Consider the following 20,017-nt stretch of genomic DNA (forward strand, 5'->3'; position numbering starts at 1 on the left):
CCACAAACACAGTTGCAGGCCTTCCCTTATCTTCACATGACCATATCAGCATCTTGTACTTCTTATGTCAGAAGCTCTATTTTTGCAGGTCAAGGAGTGTACCTGTCTCTTCCTTGTATCCCTGCCTGGAGCAGCAATACTTTTTTTAAACCTGGGAGGATGAGCAGAGTGGAAATGTGCACCTCAGAGCTGAGCTAAAGCCAATTCCAGGGGGATACATTGCTGGGTCTGCAAGCCATGTCTTAGGTTTGGTATTTTCAATAGCTTTCTTTCTGAGTTAGCTGACGTTCAACATCGGTGAATTCTGGCCATTCATAACTAGAATATTTCCTACTGGTGAAGAACTGATTGTGTATACTGTTCAAATGTTAGCAAGTTGAAAAGCAGCAGACAAAACTACAAAAGAGTTAATTTTTTAATTGCCCTTTGATTAGTGACATCCATCTTATACTAAAAGAGTGTAAAAGCAGAGCTTGTTATTCTGAACTTGCACAACATAAACTTTACATATGTTTCTAAAAATAATTATAATGGAAGTCTATTATGTATATGCCAAAGTATGTAGCCATAGTTTTATCATCAGTCATGCTCACTGTCTTGGAAGTTTGGGGTTTTTTTTGCTCTTTTTTCCTTTTTTTCAAATTATTTTAAACTATCTTTGCTTGCATTAACAATATGACAACTTCAAGTTTCCATCTGGCCACATTGTTTGTAGTTTCAGTGTTTCCAAAACAACCTCTTCCTAATTGTTGTAATGAGGAAATATTGCTAACAGCATGTAGGGAAGCTGTGCTGAAATCAGTGATTCTGTTTTTTTCCTCTGACTGAACTTATGTAATTTTCAAAATAGTACACTAAATTCCCCTCTAAGCCCCCAAATTTGTCATTTGTTTATTGGGTGACTGGAAACACTGAAAACTTTTGTCCAGCTAAAGACAAGAAATTGATTGAGCCCACCAAAAACAAGTATTCACAATAAAACTTATGCTACTCAAACTAAGATTGGTTAATATAGAAATATAACTAGTACTGTACTGAAGAGATGCTGTTTGCTCAGAAACAGAAGTAGGAAGCTGTTCAGCAGGTCTTCAGTTAGAAGAGACTCTATGCTTTTAACCAAGTGCGTTGAGTGCAGCTCTGACTGAAAGGGACTTTTTGAGAGGTGCAGCAGCTCCGCTCTGTCCTGCTGCAGTATGAGTCATACTGCTCTACATCAGCGTGCCTGCTCCAAGCTTGCACGAGTTTTCTTAAGAAGCAAGTCAATCATATTCAAATTCTACAGATTATTGTGTGGAAAAACAGACTTTAGAAACATAAGGAAAAACGCACCTAAGGTCTTTCCAGTTACTAGGAAAATAAGTTTTAAACAGTAAGATTTCTCCTTAAAATTAGAGCAATCCTATCTTAGTGGTTTCTAAAACGAATGCAAGAAACCAAGTCCCTGGGTAACAGACATCTCATAACTATCCACAGCTGCTTTCAGATGTTTTTAGTCTTGGTAGTCAGGGCAAATTGCTTCATTCAGGGAAAAGCATGGCTGAAGGTGAAATTTGGATAGCTACTGACCCTGTGGCTGAAGAAATTATCTGTAGCTATAAGAGAAATCTAGTTTCTGTGGGGCACAGACTTAGTAGTGTACCTAAATAATTCAATGTACTAGGTACTGCTTAGTGACAAAATAATTTTGGATTCAATTTCAAAGGGCTGCTTCTGAAACATTTCTTAACATACATCCAGCCCTTCACCTATAAACGTGGAAAACTCTCCCAGCTGGCGACTTCACCCTCTTAGCTCTTACACGGCATGAGTGTGCCTAGAACTTCATGGATAAAAGAAAGGCCACAACAAAACACTGATCTGTGAAATCTACATCATTAATGATAATTATATTGAATTGTAACAAAAATTAAAATAATCCTCCTCCCTCCTGCCCATATCATCCCTCCCACCACTGACCGAGCATGTTCTTACAGCTGCCTTGCGCCACAGGGCGGCTAACCTCCCCTACCCACAGTGTGCTGTGGTACAACAGCCACAGCTCTCATCCCAGCTGCTGCAGGATGGTCTCTTACCCCAAAGAGACAAGCAGGACATCAGACACTGCTGCCTATCCCAGCAGAGCTTATTAGAGGACTGCTGCTGGGCTGAGAAGCCCTCTCATTTCTCCTCAAGGCTGCCACTCTTGGTGGTCTCAGGGCTTGCTATTAATTAGGGATGGTTGATGATTAGTTCATTCCACTTGTTAGCTGGTAGCTACTTTCTCTTGCTAATCAATAGAACTGCTCAGGGTGTATCTGCAGGGTTATTGAACTACAATACTCAGCAGCATCAGCACATAACAAAACCCTTATTAAGTCTCCACTATGAAAACCAACACCTCACCTGCTGTGACTCTGTTGGAAAGGCTTTCTTCCTGCTATTGGAGGTTGCTAATTGGTTAGGGTGAATCCTTCTCCCTCACCTTTTCAACACACACAGAGAGGCTGAACACAGTTTCTTGCCTTGCAAGCACCTTCAAACATGAACATAGTCACTATATCCCCCAATTCTAAAACCCAGCAGTTTATATTTTTCTTTTAAACAAGATACTGTAATTTTTTTGATGAGATGCAAATGAGATCTCATCCTTCAGGTAGACATTGCCATTTTTCTACAGTGGGTAGCAAATGCCTTCCTAGCCAGCAGGCTTAATATGAGTGCTCCCTACTGGAGCTACGTTGGCATGAGGAGGGCAGCTGATGCCTACAGTCAGAGTCAGAGGTCAGAGGCTTGGGGCAAAGGGTTGCAGCCAGGGGGGCAGCTGGGGGCAGCCAGGGAAGGAGAGGACTGGGAGCCAGAGCTGCGAGTCCATGATGTCCATTGACCATCTCAGCATCCCACAACTGGGCTGTGCAGTGGAAGCCTGCAGGGGAGGAAAAGGGGCACAGCTTGATGCAGATCTGGACACTCTCCTCCTGCCTAGAGCCTCCTCAGCTCATCTCCAGTGCCCAGCCCTGCCTTGGCCACTTGCTCCCAAGGATGCATATCCTCAGCATGGAGACTCGCTCCTGATGATGCACTCCAGCCTCAGAATAGCTGCCATGCTGTCTCTGCAAAGTAGTGGAGATATTCCAGCACTGGGGCAGTATCAGCTGCAGAGCACAGGCAGGGCCGAGCTGCAGCACAGTGCGAGAAATGTCAGGTTTCTCACCCCTGGCACGGAGTCCTGTGTGCAATGCCCAGCCTCCCAGGGCTGGGGCAGAGCACCTGAGAACACCGGCAAACGGAAGCAGCCAACAGTGTGCCAGAGTACATGTGGATCACGGCAGGAGCTAGAACGATCTATTGCCATTGTTCTCTGAACTCCCGGAGAAAAGAGGCTCATAATGTGCCTGTGGTCATTTACTTCTGATTAATCGTATAGATTATAGTGAGTAAATTTGCCTGACAAATTGAATTAATTTAAATGACCTGTTGCATGCAGGGTGCTTTAAGGAACTGAGGGAGGGGTCAATTTGGGATGCATCAGTGACATTTTAGACACAAATGACTCTACTTCATGCTTTCATAAAACTATTTTAACCAAGCCAGAGACCCACCTCCTACTTTCATTGGAATTGGATGCTCAACTGTAAAAAATCGAAGACAGAGAAAACTTACAGGAAAAAAAAATTAAGATAACTGAGGTGTAGTCAGACCTCTTGACACAACAAATTGTTTTGGAAAACTACAGAACAATACAGAAACAAACCAAAACCCAATAAAATGCCAAGCAAAATAAATTAAGTGTACTTTACAAGCAAGCATCATGCTAGGAGAATTCTGGACTGAACAAAGATGTATTCGCTGCTTGTCTGTGGCACCTCCTGGTGTGCATCCTTGCCCTTGGCAGCTGCCCTGTGATGCCACTCGGGGCAGGGCCAGGGCTCACCTCCCAGTTCTTGAAAACAACCAGCAAATGGACTCTGAGGCTGGTTGCAAAGGAGAGGCTGGATGCATGGGGGCCTTGCTGAGTTCAGCTTTAGGATTCCTGTGCTGACATGAGAGATGCACTTAAACTGCTGCCTCTCTAACACGCATCGAAGGACTGTGGACCTGCCCAGCACCTCTGAGGTCTGCATTTGCCCAGCATCACCAGAAAAAGGCTTTGCCAGATGCAGTGTGTGTTCTCACCTCTGAAACTCCACTTTCCGAACCCCCATTTCTGCTTCTCTCAGTCAGCCAGCTTGCCTGCAGCAGGGCCTCCACCCCATGCCATGGTGTGTTCTGCTTCCACCCCTCCTGCACCTGCACCTTCCTGCTTTGGCCCCCTCAAACTTTCCACAGCCTTTGCCCTTCACCCAGCTGTGCTCTTCGACTTGCTCTCCAAGCAGCACTCTCCTTCCTAGCCTCCTCCCTGAGGTTTGCTCTCCACTCCCCATCTTCTGTGTCAGCATGTTTTCCACCACATCCCTCGTCTGCACATCCCTGATGGTCAACAAATCACTGAAGCCACAACAACAGAAATAGCAAAAGGATTTCTGTGAGCTTCCTGAAGCCACTAGGTTGTAATGTCAGCTTGGTCCACCTTCAGCAGCAGCTGAAGCTAAACTAGGTAATTTTGCACTAAAGCAGACGAAGCCGTCTCATAGGATCCCTTGCACTGTCTAAGCTGAGGAGGAATAGTGGTAGTGGTACTCCTTCAAACTTCAGACTCCTTCAGACTACAAACTTCAGAACAGACTTGTCTGTGAAAATAGTCATACAAGCTCCATTTCAATTCATAGTACTGCCCTGTAAGCAAATCATAAAATTAAATAATAAAATAATGAATGATTGGGCATTATCTTGAAAGTATCTACTAAAAAAAAAAAAAAAAAAAAAAAAAAAAAGTCACACAAAACAGCCTCCCAGAAGGTGTTTAGAGCAAGTAATTCTGAATGCATTGTTCAACTGATGCAGCTTAAAGGGGATCTGCAATTTACACATGGAAGTGGTATGTGTGGAAGATATTTGTGGGCTTTTCATTTCCCAAGTCCGATAACAAAATTTCCCCCTCGTCTTATGGAGTACTAGAAAGAAGAGATTAAAAAAGTAACTTTGTTCAGTTTCAAACCACATATTCCCATTGTGGATGATGGAGAATAGCAAAATCTATTAAACAAATTCAATAAATAAATTCAATAAATAACTTCTATTCTGTTCTTCTTTCAGCTTCCTCAACTCATTGCAATGAACATATCTTTCCACTTCCAGTATTTGTACCAATGGAATCTGTGTCCTTACTCTGTCCTTAAATTCTCAGGCTTAGCATAAACTTTTCTCAGTCTCAGCTGTGGACTGTGAGATCTCCTGGGCCGGAGGAGGAACAATCACTAGTGTCGAACGCTAGAAGGCATGGTTATTTCAGTAGAAAAATAAATGAATTCACATAGGCCCAGAAATGAATCCCCATACCCAAACTAACAATGGTTTTATTTTCAGCTATAGCAGGTTTATTCTATTTTCCCCATTATATGGTAAGTGAACAGACAATTTTCCCAAAATTGCTACTAATGCTGGATGTTCATGCACAGGAACAGAGAAGAAAAAAAACCGGGCTGGAAATATCAGCCATTTTTAAAAAAGGGATCTTTCCAGAAACCAGTATCTGGTCATCCTTGTGTCTCTTCTGACATTGGTGGTAGCAGGATGACCAGGAAATGTGCTCTTTGGTCAGATTCCACTTATATCTCCTCTTCTTTTGCAGTGCAGCTGCTCTGAGTGGTTTCACTGGCGCTGAGCTGTGGCTCGTGAAGGATTCAGGTTCTACTGTCTGGTCCTGCTCCTTGGGCATTTTATTTGCTCCCATCTGCACATACTTCCTCTCTCACATAAAACCTGGGCTTTATTTGGAAAATGGACTTGTATTACTCCAGCCTGCCTTGTAGCTGAGCCTCTAGGAGCTGTTCCAAGATAACGCACTTGCCTGGCCTTGGAGCATGATGCTGCTTTGCTGGGCAAGTTGTTCTAAGTGTAGTCAGGGCCTCACAGCATTCTGTTCCTGTGTTACTGGTCCCTTCCCAGCCCACACATGCACATTCACTTACACGTACATCTGCATGCACCTCTGTCCTCTTTTGCTCTAGTAAATGGTTCTGCATACTGCAGCCTTCAGAGACCAGGTGCAGAGAGCAGCTTTTCAACCTTCAGAATTTGTCACTCAGAGGAGTTCTGGGCAAACAAAAGATCCAGTGACATATTTTTCTGTTCTTCTTCAGACTGAACTAGCCGGTAGCCCAATAAGTCCATCGCATCCTTGCACACATTTTGCACTTTTTCTATTTTCTGAAATGGAAGGGTCTTCCTCCAGGCCTGGGATACACTCGCTGCATCTCTGGACCCAATCTCAAAGGCCTGTACCCCTTGCCCCTTCCCATGGGTGATGTTGTGAACCCACTTCTGAAGTTCGGTTGTGAAATGGAGGTCTCCAAACCTATACATCTGAGCAGCCTTTGCTAGTGGGTCTCTGACAATGTCTTCATAGCGAACCATCAGGTAGCGGTCTTTGAGGAAGCTGGGAATGGTCTGGCTGCCTGCTTTGTAAATCTTAACATGGCTTTTACAGATTTCCTGCATTGTGTTGTAGGGTCCCATTTCTCCCTTTGTCTTCTGTGCCCCCACAACAATGTTACTGTCACGTGTTAGGTCAGCCATTGTATTCTCCCGGGACCTGAACACAGCACGAGGATCACGCACTAAGTGAATGATTTTGAGGTTGAGAGAGGGATCAGTGAGAAGCGGGTAGAGAACTTTCAGGTCAAAGAATCGGACCTCCTTGATGACAATGTGGCTGTAGGTTTTACAGGCTTCCTCCACCTTGCTAAATGGGTACTTGGCACAGATTGTCCTACAATTGCCTGCAGTTATTATGTCATTGCGGCTGAATAAGTCACAGGCAGGGGGGGAGCACAAGGCCCGACTTGTCTCCCACTGAAATAAATCAGATATTTTCTTCTGACTAGACATGTAGGCATCAAACACAGACATGTCACACAGAAAGACAGACCTGACTAAGTCCCTCACTGCCATGTGCAAGACTTTGGCACTGCTCTGGTACATTGTAACCCACACATGCCATGCAGGCTCCATCAGGTAGAAGACGCTGGGGTGCTGGCTGAAGATCTGTCCGGTGAAGGAAGATCCTGACCTCCAGGAGGAGAGAATGAGGATGTGGACTGGAGATTGTTTTTCTTCTATGGGGGCATTGTTGCTGCAGGGTAGGAAGCAGAAGTGGACCAGACCAAAGGACAGAACTACAAGAATCATGAGCACTTGCACCCCTTTAGATTTCATCACGGTGGCACAGGACCTGCAGAGACAGACAGGGGAAGTTGAGCTTCACAGGGTCATGAAGAAGGCAGGATGTGGTGAACTGGGGAACCTGCTGATCCCTCTGCAGGCTTTAGAAGACTACCATACCAGCAGTGACACTGTGACAGCCAAGGGAAGACATGCCTTTGGAAAGGACACAAATATTGTAGGGCTGCAACTTTTCTGTAACAAAAACACTGTTTATTAGTAAGCTATTCTAATGTATCACAAAACATGCCTTCACCTTTATCAAAGTTTAAGAGATCCTTATGGACGCATATTGAAATGAGTCAGTACACACAAAAGTGTACACCATTCCTGCAGATGTGCTACTGGCAATTTTTATGAAGGAAAGACGGAACAAAAATTTTTTGTTGGGAATGCAACAGTTCCATGCTGTTACTTCTGGCTGTGAACACTATTTACAATTACTTTTATGCCAGAATGCTGTAAAAATACAATGTAAACTTACATTTCTTTTGCTTATTTATTAAATATAATATTTGTAGTAATTAATAGACTCAGGAAACATTTATTGTCATCAATGGCAAAACTGCACATATCAGAGGACGTCATTCTGCACTGTAACAAACCCAAGTATCTACTATCAGTACCTACTCCATAATCATAGCATCATAGACAATCTTGCTAAAAAGGCCCGTGAGGCTATCCATCTCTACATAGGCACCTAGCTCCTTTCTTAGCCCAACTCCTTAAAGACTAACTCCTGCCACCATTCCCTCCACCCCTACTCATCCTGCAGGTCTGCCACGAGAAGAGGTACAATGCAATATGCCAGGCCAACTCAAAGATCTGCCCAAAGTTTCTGGCACTAATCCCCTGCTCTGGGCAGTAGGGGATTCATTGCTGGAAAGTGCCCAGAGCCATTGTGTTGCCTGTGGACAACTCACACATGAGAACAGGCAGGTGTAGAAGCCTGCAGGAAGTACACTGACAGGGATAGGATCTATCTGAAACAGAAAGGACTTAATTTCAAAACATGCATGAAAGCATGCTCTGTCTGCAGTTCCTCCCTTGTGCAATCCACCCAGACATGCCTAACTACCCCCTGAATAAAGGTGAGACATGTAGCACTCCTCTCCCATGGGTACCTTCCATGCTCCTGAAGCGGCCATGAACTTGCACAGTGCAGTGTGTTCTCCTATCCCCATGTGCCAGGCTGGCACTTAAGCTGTGCTGCGGTCGAAACAGGCCTCTTTGGCCAGTGTGACTGCTTTGCATTTCCCATCATGAGATAAATAAAGCCTTACTGGTCATCAGTCAGTCAGCATTTCCAGGTGCCTCCACAATCCAGGAGGACAGGGACACTGAGGCCTTCAGGGCTGCAGGGTAAGCCGGAAGTTTCTCCCAGATACGGCAGCACGGCTGACCCTGCCACCATCATCACCTGCCTCCTTGCAGGAGGCCCATGTTCATCCTGTGTTGGAGAGGGCCCGGCTGTTAACACAGGAAGGGATGGAGACCACATCTACTGCTCTGTGTAGCCTATGTTTGCACTGAGCTCAGGCACGTCCGTCCAGACCAAATTTCTGCCACAAAGCAGAAGAGGTGAAGCGCAAGTATAAAGCATGCCCCAGCTGGCTGCAAGGCAGATATTACTTCCCCACCACGTGCTACCACATTGTCTCCTGGGTCTATTATAATGTGAAAATGTTCCGAGTCAAAATTTTCCCAAGTTCCTCCTCACGCCCTGCCTCAATTTCCTCAATACATAAAGCCTTCAAGGTGGTTTGCATCACAGTGGGAAGGTAAAGTGCTGTCTCCTCCCATGATTTAGGTTACTGCAGCACTGACGTTCATATTTCCAGATACAGTCACTCCTGCTTACCAACTAGGAACAGCACTCATCTTGCTAACATTTGTTCTTCTCTCACTCCTGCATGTATGCATGAATTTGCTTGTTTGTCTCATTACCTGCTATGCCTTTTGTTTCAGCTTAGGGCTTATAGGGCAGCAATTATAATTTCTCAGAGCCAGAGCAAAACCTAGCACAATAGGTAAGCCTAGTTATGGCCAGTAAGTGCTACCATAACATAAATTTTATTTTAGCAATGTCTTGCAAGGATGAGGCTGTGCATTTAGTGAGGGATGACATACTTCTGGTCTCCTGGACAAAAAGCCAAATGAACTTTTGATCATACAAATGCCCTGTAGCGTTCAGTGTTGACAAGAAGCTGCTTCAGATAGACATTTGGACCAAGCCTAGGAACAGCTGCAAAGAACATTGTAGAAATAGATCACACGTTAGCCTTTTCCTCTCAAATAAATACAGCAGCGTGTACCAAAAGTCCTAGCTGCCAAATGAACTTTGATGGTATCAGTTTCATCTGGCACTGTTAATGTCTTTACTTCAGCTTCCAATACAGTTTCTGGACTATATGCAGAAGTTTGTAATTGAGAAAACTTGTTTTGAGTAGACATGAATACTAGTATTAAGATGCCCAAGCAGGTTTAAAGGCATAAAAATAAATATTTCTCTGCAAATGGAGAGAAATTCTTTGTATGTATAGTATGAGTATAAGAGAATGGATTCAGTTTTGCTGTAAAGCATGGATGTGCTTCTATCAACAGCTATGGCCTTACACTGGCCCAGAAAGCAAGGCTAAGAGTACAGAAGGATCATCCTCTCCCTCAGCTTGCAGGTCAGGAAGAATCACCCAGAGATATCTACTGTACATTAGCTATCTTGAATAAAAGCTGGGTGAGACTGCTGGATGCCTTAGGTATTTCACAGAGCATGTAGACCATCCCTCTGACTGCTTTTGGTGTGTGCCTGAGAAATGGCCTTCATGTTAGATTGCACCTTCTAAGGGAATTTCCTCACTCTTGCACAAGAAGCAGTGACAACTCTTGCCTTGTCCGGTCTGTCCCAAAGAAACTGGGTGAAGGACTGAAATGAGTTCTGCATGCCTGGTGAAATGTAATATGGGAGCAGCAAAGAGAGGTAGAGGTTCTATCAGACGTTTCCTAAAATGAAAGAAATACTATTTACACAACCTTATTCTTCACCATTAGATCTCTTGATCATGGTAGTTAGGATGTTTCCAAACTAAGCTTTTAGGTTTAGCTACCGTTTTTTCCCCCTACAGCAAACATCCAGAATCACAGGTAGAGTGATTCAATGTACTTCACATTGCAGAAGTGAAATACGAAGCCCTCACAGAGCTGCAGAGTAGAGATCAGCCCAGAATGACTGAGACGATACCAACCGCAGAACAAAAAAAAACCCCACATTGTTACTGTCAGCTGGTGGAGAGAAGAAAGAAGAATCACAAGTGCTGAGGAACTACTGAAAAACTAAAAACCCACTGTCACCATGTCAAGGTCTCCCACAGCATAATTAGGAAAGGGAAAAGAACTGGGATCTGCCTGCCCTGAGCAGTTAGAGAATCTCCCAAAAATGAACAGAATTTCAAACTTTTCTGGAAACACAGGGGCATTGGGAAAGCTTGATGCTGGCAAAGAAAGAGCAGTACAGAAAGCAACAAGCAGCCCCAGGGAAACATACTCCCTAGATATACCCTGTGCACAGGTGGTGTTTGCCCAGAGCACAGGGTAGTTGAACCTGTGTATGTCTGGGATGCCGGATGGGGGTGACAACACAGTGCAAAATACCTGACACTATACAGACCATGGCTCACTGCTCTACCACACAGATCTGGGGGAGCTCTCCAGACATGCACAGATCCCTCACTGCTGTAGTGGTATTGGTGTAGCAAAGAGCATGTAGTGCCACGGAAGTCCTAGACATTGGTCTTTGAGAGCTCTGATGATTGCTCAGAGTTTTATCGTATCTCTCTTCAATTTGACCTGAGCAGCTGCTGCAGAATTAGCAGTGGTGTCTGCCCATTCAGAAGGGCACATACGGTATGGCTGCCACTAGTGGGAAAAGCTGAGAAGATGCACTGAGAAGACATTAGGAAGGTCTGGAGAAGCAAGAACTATCCTTTGAGCCAGATCAACAGCTTCTGCCCTCATAGAAAATCATGTAGCACTTTACTAACATTAATATGTCTAAAGCGCTTTACAAATGTTATCTCCTTATTCGGGCTGCTGAGAATGAGCAGCAAACATAGTTCTAGGCACTAAAGCATCCACACCAGATACCCAGGAATGGTTGAAAAATGTCACCTTCATATGCTCTCTTGAAATACCACCAGACCTGGTTCAAGCAAAGGTCATTTCTGCTGCCCTCCTATGCTTACACTTTCATAGGACGCACATTTCTAGGCAGTCATACACACACCTGTGCAGTCACGTATCAGTCAGCCTTCATACCAGGCTCTCATATACACGTGTATTTAGCTCTTACCTGTACCTGAGCCTGCTCCCTCCTGTTCCCTGGATTCGTATAAGTATGTCCTAGCTCTAAGACTTACTACCTTGTAGTGCCCGCCTACTTTGACCTGCCTTAAATTAGAAAACTCCACCCTACTGTACTGGCAACCAAAGGGTAGAATGGCAGTTTCTCACAGGGGCAGAAATGATGAAACACTGCTAGAAAATGCAAAGAACCGGGAAACTCACAGAGGAGACTGAGAGGAGCTGTTATATCAAGTCCCATTGCAGGCCCAAAAAGACGCTGCTCTTAAAAGGAGGGCTAGGGACATCTGTCAGAGGCAGGGACTGACCAGAAACATTGCTGCAGGAAGGACAGGATTGTCCACCAGGAATGCAAGGTAGGGAAAATTTGCTGATCTTTTTCCCTGTCATGGCTGGCTGCTGGCCTCGTCAGCAGACACAGATTCACATACAGTCTTATCTGACTCCTTTCCACATGTGCCGTGGTTGAGCTGAATATTTGGTGCAGCTGGGGAAGAAAATTGGGCAGGCTTGTGGACCAACTCAGGACTGGTTGTACTGTCCTAGTACTCTGGTGTAGCATATTCCCAGAGGTGGTCATGAAAGGGGCAGCTGGACTTGGTCTATTAATGGAGCTGTATGCTGCAGCTGCAGAGAGACTGCCAAGTAAAGTAAACAAGCCTGGCAGAAGCTGGGCTCCAGAGAAATGTGTGGCATTCTATAACCATGCAGAGGCAACTACCTTGGACCATTCCTATTTTAGATCTCATCTTCCCTGTCACACCTGCTGATGAGGTGTTGACCTTCTCTTGATGATGCAGGTGGTGTCCCAGGTGTCTCCAGGGATCCCACTGTGCTGTTCTGTGGACTAGCTGAGTGCAAGAGACAGCAGAAGCAAAAAATCTGGGCAAGGTTGGAACTCCCAGCAGGAGGGAGAGCCTGAATGAGGCAGGTCACATTCCCTTTCACTTGCTGCACTGCAAACACAGATGGTCAAGCCCTGGTAACCCTGGGTTGAGAAACAAGGTGAGAAGCTGGCAATAGCCCAGGTAGGGCCCTGCACAGAGAACCATACAATGGTCTGTGCACTATGGATTTCAGTTATGTACGCCTATGTCATCCACTGACACCCTGACAGCTCTAGGAAGGACCTACTCATATGCTAGTACGTGTTACTGGCCCTCCTGTTTTGCAGTGGTGCTGACACATTTGCGTGGCTCTTCCGGGAGCCTTATTCTTCCCTGTTCTGCCTGCATGTAGTTTGCCCAGGCTATCCTCGTCCTTTGATTCTAGTAGTCAGGCTTCTTGACAGCACTGACCACTGTGGTGCAGTTCTCTACTTACAGAGATCAGCAGGATTTTTTCCAGTTCCACATATCCCAAGTACTAACAGCTTGGCCAAGCTTTCCAGACGGCAGCCTGTGCAACATGAGCCATGTACAGAGAGGAAGACCGCTCTTTCCTTTGGAGACAAGGCTGGGAAGGGCACCCCGCTCTGACGCACTCCTCTCCCTGCGGGGAGGACCTGAGGAAAGTGGGGGAGGGTCCTCTGGCTCTTAAACAATGGACATGGTTCTCCCTCTGTGTCTGACTCATAAGATTTAAGTGACAGATGAAGGAAGTAGATGGCAGTTAGCCCAAGCTCAAGAGTTCAGTCAGTCACTTCTCTGTCCTCAGGCACTGACAGTCTCTGCCAGCTACCACAGGGTGGGAGAGGGCACAGGGAAAAGAGAGAAGGCAGGGTACCAGCAGTGCTCTGACTCCATTGCCACCCAGGGAACCCATTGGCCTGACCATCCAAGCACTGCCCCAGAGCACTGCCCCACAGCTTCCTACCTGGAGCTTGACACAGTTTCAGAAATGCCTCAAGATCGCGAGCTGGAAGCTGCATGCTGCACCTCTCCTTGTGTGTAGCCAGAGTAAACACTTTGTCTTTGGTAGCACAGCCGCCTGCTTATTTCCTGAAAATGTGCTTCAGCACAATCCATCTGATTCTCACTCTTCTGGGGAGAAGATACCATGCTCAGGTGAGCTAAATATAGCTGGCACAGAGCCCCAGGTCACCTGCTACTGCTGATGTACCAGCAGAGAAGGCCTTTATTAGCTTCTTTTGCCCTTTTTTAGACAGAAGGTCTGTTCCTACCTACACCACCAGGGTCTCCTGTGCTGCCTGGCCTTGCACACCTTGCTTCCACATCACACATTGGCTGACAGTGTATTTCTGCTTTCTACCCTCCTTCCACAATCAATCAAAGGTGTTTCTAGAGACTCAGAGGCTAGTGAGCCCTGTGAACTGCCCATGCAGTCAGACTTTCTAGTCCTTATATCCTGACGAAGACAGAGAATGCAGCAGTCAGGTAAGCACCAGGATACCTAGGAGCAGAAGGGTAATGTCTGTGCTAAATTCCAGTTAGAGCAGGTTCCTCCTGTACCAGAGCAGAACTTGTCCCATGTGGATATGTTGAGGAGTTAGTTGTCCACTAACAGTTAATCTGAGTAGGCATAGGCCTATGCTATACTATGCTGCACATACAGCTTAAGTCCCAGGCCTGTGCCATGCTGCATATATCCCTTGGCTGCAGGATAAACTTAGTCTGCTAATTGTTAATGACAAGCCTCCTTTAATTGCCCCATGTCCCACCTGCAGAGGAGGAGGGGCACAGGAAGATGTGGAGTAACCCCAACTCATGGAAATTTATCCCATTACCTCAAGAATAAACAAATGAATATTAATGCATTCAGGGAGTAGAAGAACACTCTTGAGAAGTTTTTCTAACCTTGCAATAAAAAGCTATCCACCACTGACAGCACCAGTGTGGATTACTAGAGTGCCCCACCAGCTTGTAAATTGCGATTTACAGACAGTAGAGACCTCTCCTATGGTGTGTGTGGGGGAGCAGCTATTTCTTCCATGTTTGATCAGCCCAGCTTTGGGAGCTTAGTGTGGGGAGATTTGCAGACACTGCGCTGTGCTCCCCTCCAAGCCCACAGTGCCAGAGCAGTGCCAGCTGCCAGGGGTATGCTGAAGCCTCTTGGACCACTAGCAGCTGCTAGAAGCAGGACTGAAGAGGTGGACACATGTACCCTCTAATAGCCCTGTTAGGCCTATCAAGGCTCCAGGGGTCCTGGCAAGCAACTGAAGAGGCCTGGCTTTTGGGTTCTATTAGAGTGCTTAGAGGCTGAGGCAAGCAGCTAGGCGTGCTGTTTACTAACTCAGCGCTTGCCTTCTGCAGGCAAGCTAAAGGCTCACAGGAAGAGTTTGCCTTCCCCTGGAAAGGTGAGCCTTTTTTATTCATGAGGCTGCCCCAGGAATATCTGCAGAGTGCCACAACTTCTCTGCAGAGTGTAGCTCAGCCCTTGGGGAGTGTAGACTGCCACCAGGGTCTGAGCTGTCCCATTGCACTGGGGACAGCGTGCTGGCTGCACCTCCTGAGCAGGATGCCAGGGAAGCATAGGGCTATGGCTGCATTCATGGTACTAGAGAAGACCCCTCCAGTCCCGAGTTGTACATTAATACAGCGTGTTTGTTCTGTCTATCTCACACAGAAACACTATGTGTAGCCCCATATGAATGCATTTGCTCCTTGCGTGTTATGTGTCACTGAACAAAAACTACTGAATGCCCTTGTACTCCTCGTCTACAAAATCGCATAGGCAACTGGGCTGTTTGGTGGTATTTGCACTACCATTGTCTCACAGGACTTGGGACTAGAGGTGGAGCCTAATGGTGGGACAGCTTTGGTGGTCTTAACTGCAATGCCACTGCTATTCTATACCCATTCTCATATTCAATATTTATTTTACTTGTCACTACTCTTGCATTATTAATTGTAGTAATTGCTTTGTAGATAAGGATCTTTCTAGTAGCCAAAAAGCTTACAATGTAACCTGCAAATTACAGTATCTTTAGGAGATGTCAACTGTATCATAGAATCATTAGTCCAACACTCAGTGTAGCCTATGCGGTGATTGAACCCATGACCTTGGCATTAGCAGCACCATGCTCTAACCAACAGAGCTAAACCTAACCCCTATGTGTGTCTACCTGATGCAGCACAACTTGGGGTTCCCAGCAACTGAAAAGACAAGATGATCTATACTATCTTCTTTTTCCTTCTAGAGTTAGCTCAAATAAATAGTATTTTAGCAATGCCATAAGGGGTATGAGTGCCTTTGTTACTGGAATCATAATGGACGCTAGCCCTGGAGCACTACAGCCTCCAGAAGAAGGAAAGACCATGAGAGAAATGACTGATATGATGTCCTGTGTGAAACTTCTTCTCATGGGCAGGTATGTACCAAATCTTGGGCACAGGCTGGTTTGCTCCTGGACTTAAACATTACCATATCCTTTCCCTTGTGTTTGATTATAAGTTGTAAAGTTCCATTTTCTGTCAGAAGCAGTGTAATATAAAAAGGCTTGTCCGAATTGGCACAGTTTAGTCCCAGAGCTAAACCTGAACTTTAGACTTTGCTCCTATGTAGCTAGGTTAATTGCCTAAAATGCCAAACAATTTAGTGAACAAGTAACTTATTTACAGCTTATTATTACAACCCTGTAAAAAATTCCTCCCTACTCCATCAGATAAGTAAACCTCTGCTTGCAATTCCAATATCTCTGTAAACAGTTATTTTATTGAAGAGCCAAGCTACACTTACAAGCAAATAATTCTTCTGTTGCCGTTCAGCACGTGGTCTATGAAACATGATGGAGCAGGTGAACTCTTAAGATCAACAAAAAAGAAGAGAATGTGATTAGCAATAAGCAAAGTCAATGGCTAGAAACTGTGCAAATGTTCAAAATGCATGTTATAGTTAAACTGGGTATCAATACCCATGTGAAAACCTTTACATGTATGGAAACAAAATCTGAGTTTATACATAGAAATGGGATAAAATATACATCAGAAAATGGAACTAAAATTCGTCCACTTTCACTGTGGGACAGGAGAGAAGAAATAAATGAAATACTTGAGCCTAGAATATCAGAACAAATGAAAATATGTGTTTCCTGAATGTCCCCTCACAAAATGAAGTGGCAGTAAGATAAAATATATTTTTTTTTCACAAACTCAAGCAGCAGAAGTGGGAATTAACACCTGTGTTACAGAAACAGCATTTATACAGCACTCTGGAGACACTATAACTTTCTGAATTAAAGGGAAGAGTTTTGTGAACATGCTACTTAATATCTTCATTAATGATATCGTCGATTGGACAGAGTACACTCTCAACAGTTTTGCAGATGATACTGAACTGAAGGGAGGGAAGCCTGACGTGCTGGAGGGCTCCCCAAAGCACCTCACCAGGCCGGAGAAGTGGGTTGACGTGAACCTCATTCTGCCCTAGCTCTGCAGCTATTGAGGAAGAAAAAAGCACCAATGCATGCTGCTACCAAGGATGTAGCGATTTGGATACGAGGAAGACATGACACTGGATCAGGAGTCATTAGCAAGTATCATGAAATCAGCACAGCTCAGTGCAACCACTTACTTTGTTTCCAGACTGCAGAATTGAACATGAAGATAACGTACTGTTCAGGAAAGTCTTAAGCCTTATCCACATGCTAGTACTTGTGTCCCTCAGTTCACCTGACTTTTGCTTCTCTCTCCGTAATTTAAACTGAATCAATAGGATCAAGATTGGAGATTATTTTCCATGACTCTCTTTTACAAGATGATGACTGCTTGCCAAAACACTGTCTAAAGTAGTGTCACTTATTAGCTCAGTGAATAATTCAGTGAACAAATCTCCCCATCATATCAGGAACAATTGATTCTTATCATTGTTAGCAATGTTTGTTTTCCAGTCTCTACCTGAGAAGCTGAAAACTTCCATAATCGCACAGTCTCTCACTGAACTGTTATTCTAATACCAAGGAGATTTGTGAATACAATCACAGAGGTCAACAAGACCCCTTCCATTACGTCTGCTTGTAATTCCTCTAGGAAGAGATTCTGAGACAAGCAATTGTGTTTTATCCTCCTGTCATTACTTACTTGTCAGTTGTAACCTTACTTGTCACACTTGTCACTTGCGGCTTCTACTTGTTTTTCTACCACTCCTGACCAATGCAAGTCCTTCAGTACCTATGCTTTATTCATTATTGCCAATCCATGGTGATCTGCAACTCTCACTCACTGTACAACTAGTACCAGGAGCTGTAGTTTCTTTTTTATTGCTGATTACTTGCTTTAATAAACAAACACCTTGGCCATATTTGTCTGACATGATTATTCCATTTCCTACCTAGACTGTTCGGTCTTCAGTGTCACCTACTTTTCATTACTTGAATTAATTTTGCTACTTTCTCCTTACTACCAAGCCTTCTACTCACTGGTGCTCTTTTAACCCTTAATTTTACTTTTGTCTATCTAATTTTTCATTTTCTTATGGAATGACATAAAAAGGCATGTTACCATGGCTGGGCAAATAAGATCACTCTGCTCTAGAAATGTCTGAGCAAAGATTTAGTGCTGTTTACCACAATAATTACATTAAATTGTTCCTGCACACTCAAAGGCTGTCTGTTCAATAGCAGGAGACAGGGATCAGTAACACAGGAAGGACCTTTCTGGACCGTGTTCCCATGTTCTACAAAATAATTCAATGGTAATGCTCATTTATTGGCTTCACTGCACTATAGCACTTGAAAATTTGAAGTGATAGGGGAGTGAATAAATGGGAGCACAGAAGAGAAAGAATAAAGATTATACAAGTTTATGTAAATAAGGCTGTAAGAATGAGATCCCATAATACTTTACCAACACATTACAGAAAAGAGAAAAATAGTAAATATATATATATATATATATATATATATATATATATATATTCAGTTAATGATTTTATTTCACTGGTCAGCTTTCTGCCTTCTTTACATATGTAGACAATCTAAAACTTGTTATCAGGACATGCACTGAAGCTCAGAGTGAACAGCTACCCTAGAGCTGAGCGGGACAACAGCAATCGGCAGAGCTGAGGCACACAGTCCACACCACGCAGCAGAGTGCCAAAGGCCCTGAGCTAGCACCAACCACTTCTGCCAGGCATCCAGGAAATAAGTCACAGCACCTGTTTGTGCTGGCAAGGCTAGAAGAGGCACTGACCAAGGCAGATAAGCTAATGATAGACAAAGCATGGCAAAGCAAAGGACGGGCATAGGTCTGGGCTTCCAGCACATGCTAGAATCTGTGCCAGCGAGCCCTGCTGTGGGAGATCCAGGAAGCCTCAGGCATCTTCCCCAGTGCTGGGATCCCAGGCTGAAGGCCACAACAGAAGATACAACCCTGGCCTTGTTCTGGCCAGCTGCGAAGCTCAGCTGACCAGATCTTAGGTGCCTTCCAATTGCAGGGTGACCATAGCCCTGCTGAGCTGTCCTGCATGGCTGTCCTGTTGGCAAGACTCAACCCTTGCTGAGCCTTCCTTGTACTCCCCAGCCGCCTGGCTGCAAAGTCCCTCCTTCTCCCCTTGGGAAGATGCTGCCTCAGCCTGCTGCTCCACCTCTGACACCCACAGCCCAGCCACAGCCCGGCCACTTTGTGGAACCTTTTCCGCTGGCCCTTGCTGTGGGGGCGTTTCCTCCCACCTGAAGTGCCGTCCCTTCCCGCGGGCCCGCCGGGCCCTGCTGCTGCGGCGGCCGCCAGCCGTGGCCCCGGCACCCAGGGTGCTGCGCTTGGCGTTTCAGGAACACCTCCCAACTGTCCGACCAGCTCCTTGGCCAAAACTAACGTAACATTTTTTATCAGGTTTTAATCTCCCATGACTATATCCTGCTTTATTTCCATAGAAAGCATATTTCCAGGTCATCATTTCCTTATTACTTTATTGTGTTTGCAATTTTAACAGCAGCGTAGCAAAGCCTTTTCTCCTTTCTGGCTGAGAGCCTGTCACGTCTGCCCGCTCTGCTGACCGGGTGGAGGACCCGCTCCCCCCTGAGAGGCCTGGACTAAACAGGCTTGCTTTCTGCAGGCTATTGTAAGCATTTTAGAGTCCGTGCTTTAGAGCAGTTATGCTCTTCCTGTTACAGGTTAAGCCCATAAAAAACCCATAAATGATCTGTGGAAGAAAGCACGTACGCATGCTCTTTGTGTGTGTCCCGTTCCAACAGCTCAAGCAGCCGGTGCCTCTTACAGTGCAGCCTGACATCCCAGCTAGAAACCCAGGAAAAGCCTAACTGCACTAAATGCTGTAACACGCCTCATCAAGTATTGTGGATGCCTTCAACCTACATATAAATAAAACCGGTCTCCCAGGACCGCAGCAGTAACACGAGCAAACTAAACCCACAGTAAGTCAGCAGTGTTACGTTCGGGTCACGCGCAGCGGTCCAGCGACCGACACCGGGCAGCAGCTCGGCGCCGCGAGCAGGCGGCGGCGGCGC

The 20,017-nt window shown here is 45.2% G+C and overlaps 1 protein-coding gene across 1 annotated transcript in view; it reads right to left on the minus strand.

Moving 5' to 3' along the window:
- Positions 1–5,444: 5,444 nt before the first annotated feature.
- LOC146595414 (carbohydrate sulfotransferase 4-like) overlaps positions 5,445–20,017 on the minus strand; it is a 15,476-nt gene continuing 903 nt past the window's right edge. The window contains exon 2 of the mRNA XM_085305707.1: positions 5,445–7,309. Within this exon, the coding sequence (XP_085161833.1) occupies positions 6,157–7,293 (1,137 nt within the window). The 5' untranslated portion in view covers positions 7,294–7,309 and the 3' untranslated portion in view covers positions 5,445–6,156. The remainder of the gene's footprint in view (positions 7,310–20,017) is intronic.

Source organism: Rhea americana, unplaced genomic scaffold (assembly GCF_003343005.1).
Source record: "Rhea americana isolate MKP2758 unplaced genomic scaffold, rheAme1 scaffold_226, whole genome shotgun sequence".
Lineage (NCBI taxonomy): Eukaryota > Metazoa > Chordata > Aves > Rheiformes > Rheidae > Rhea > Rhea americana.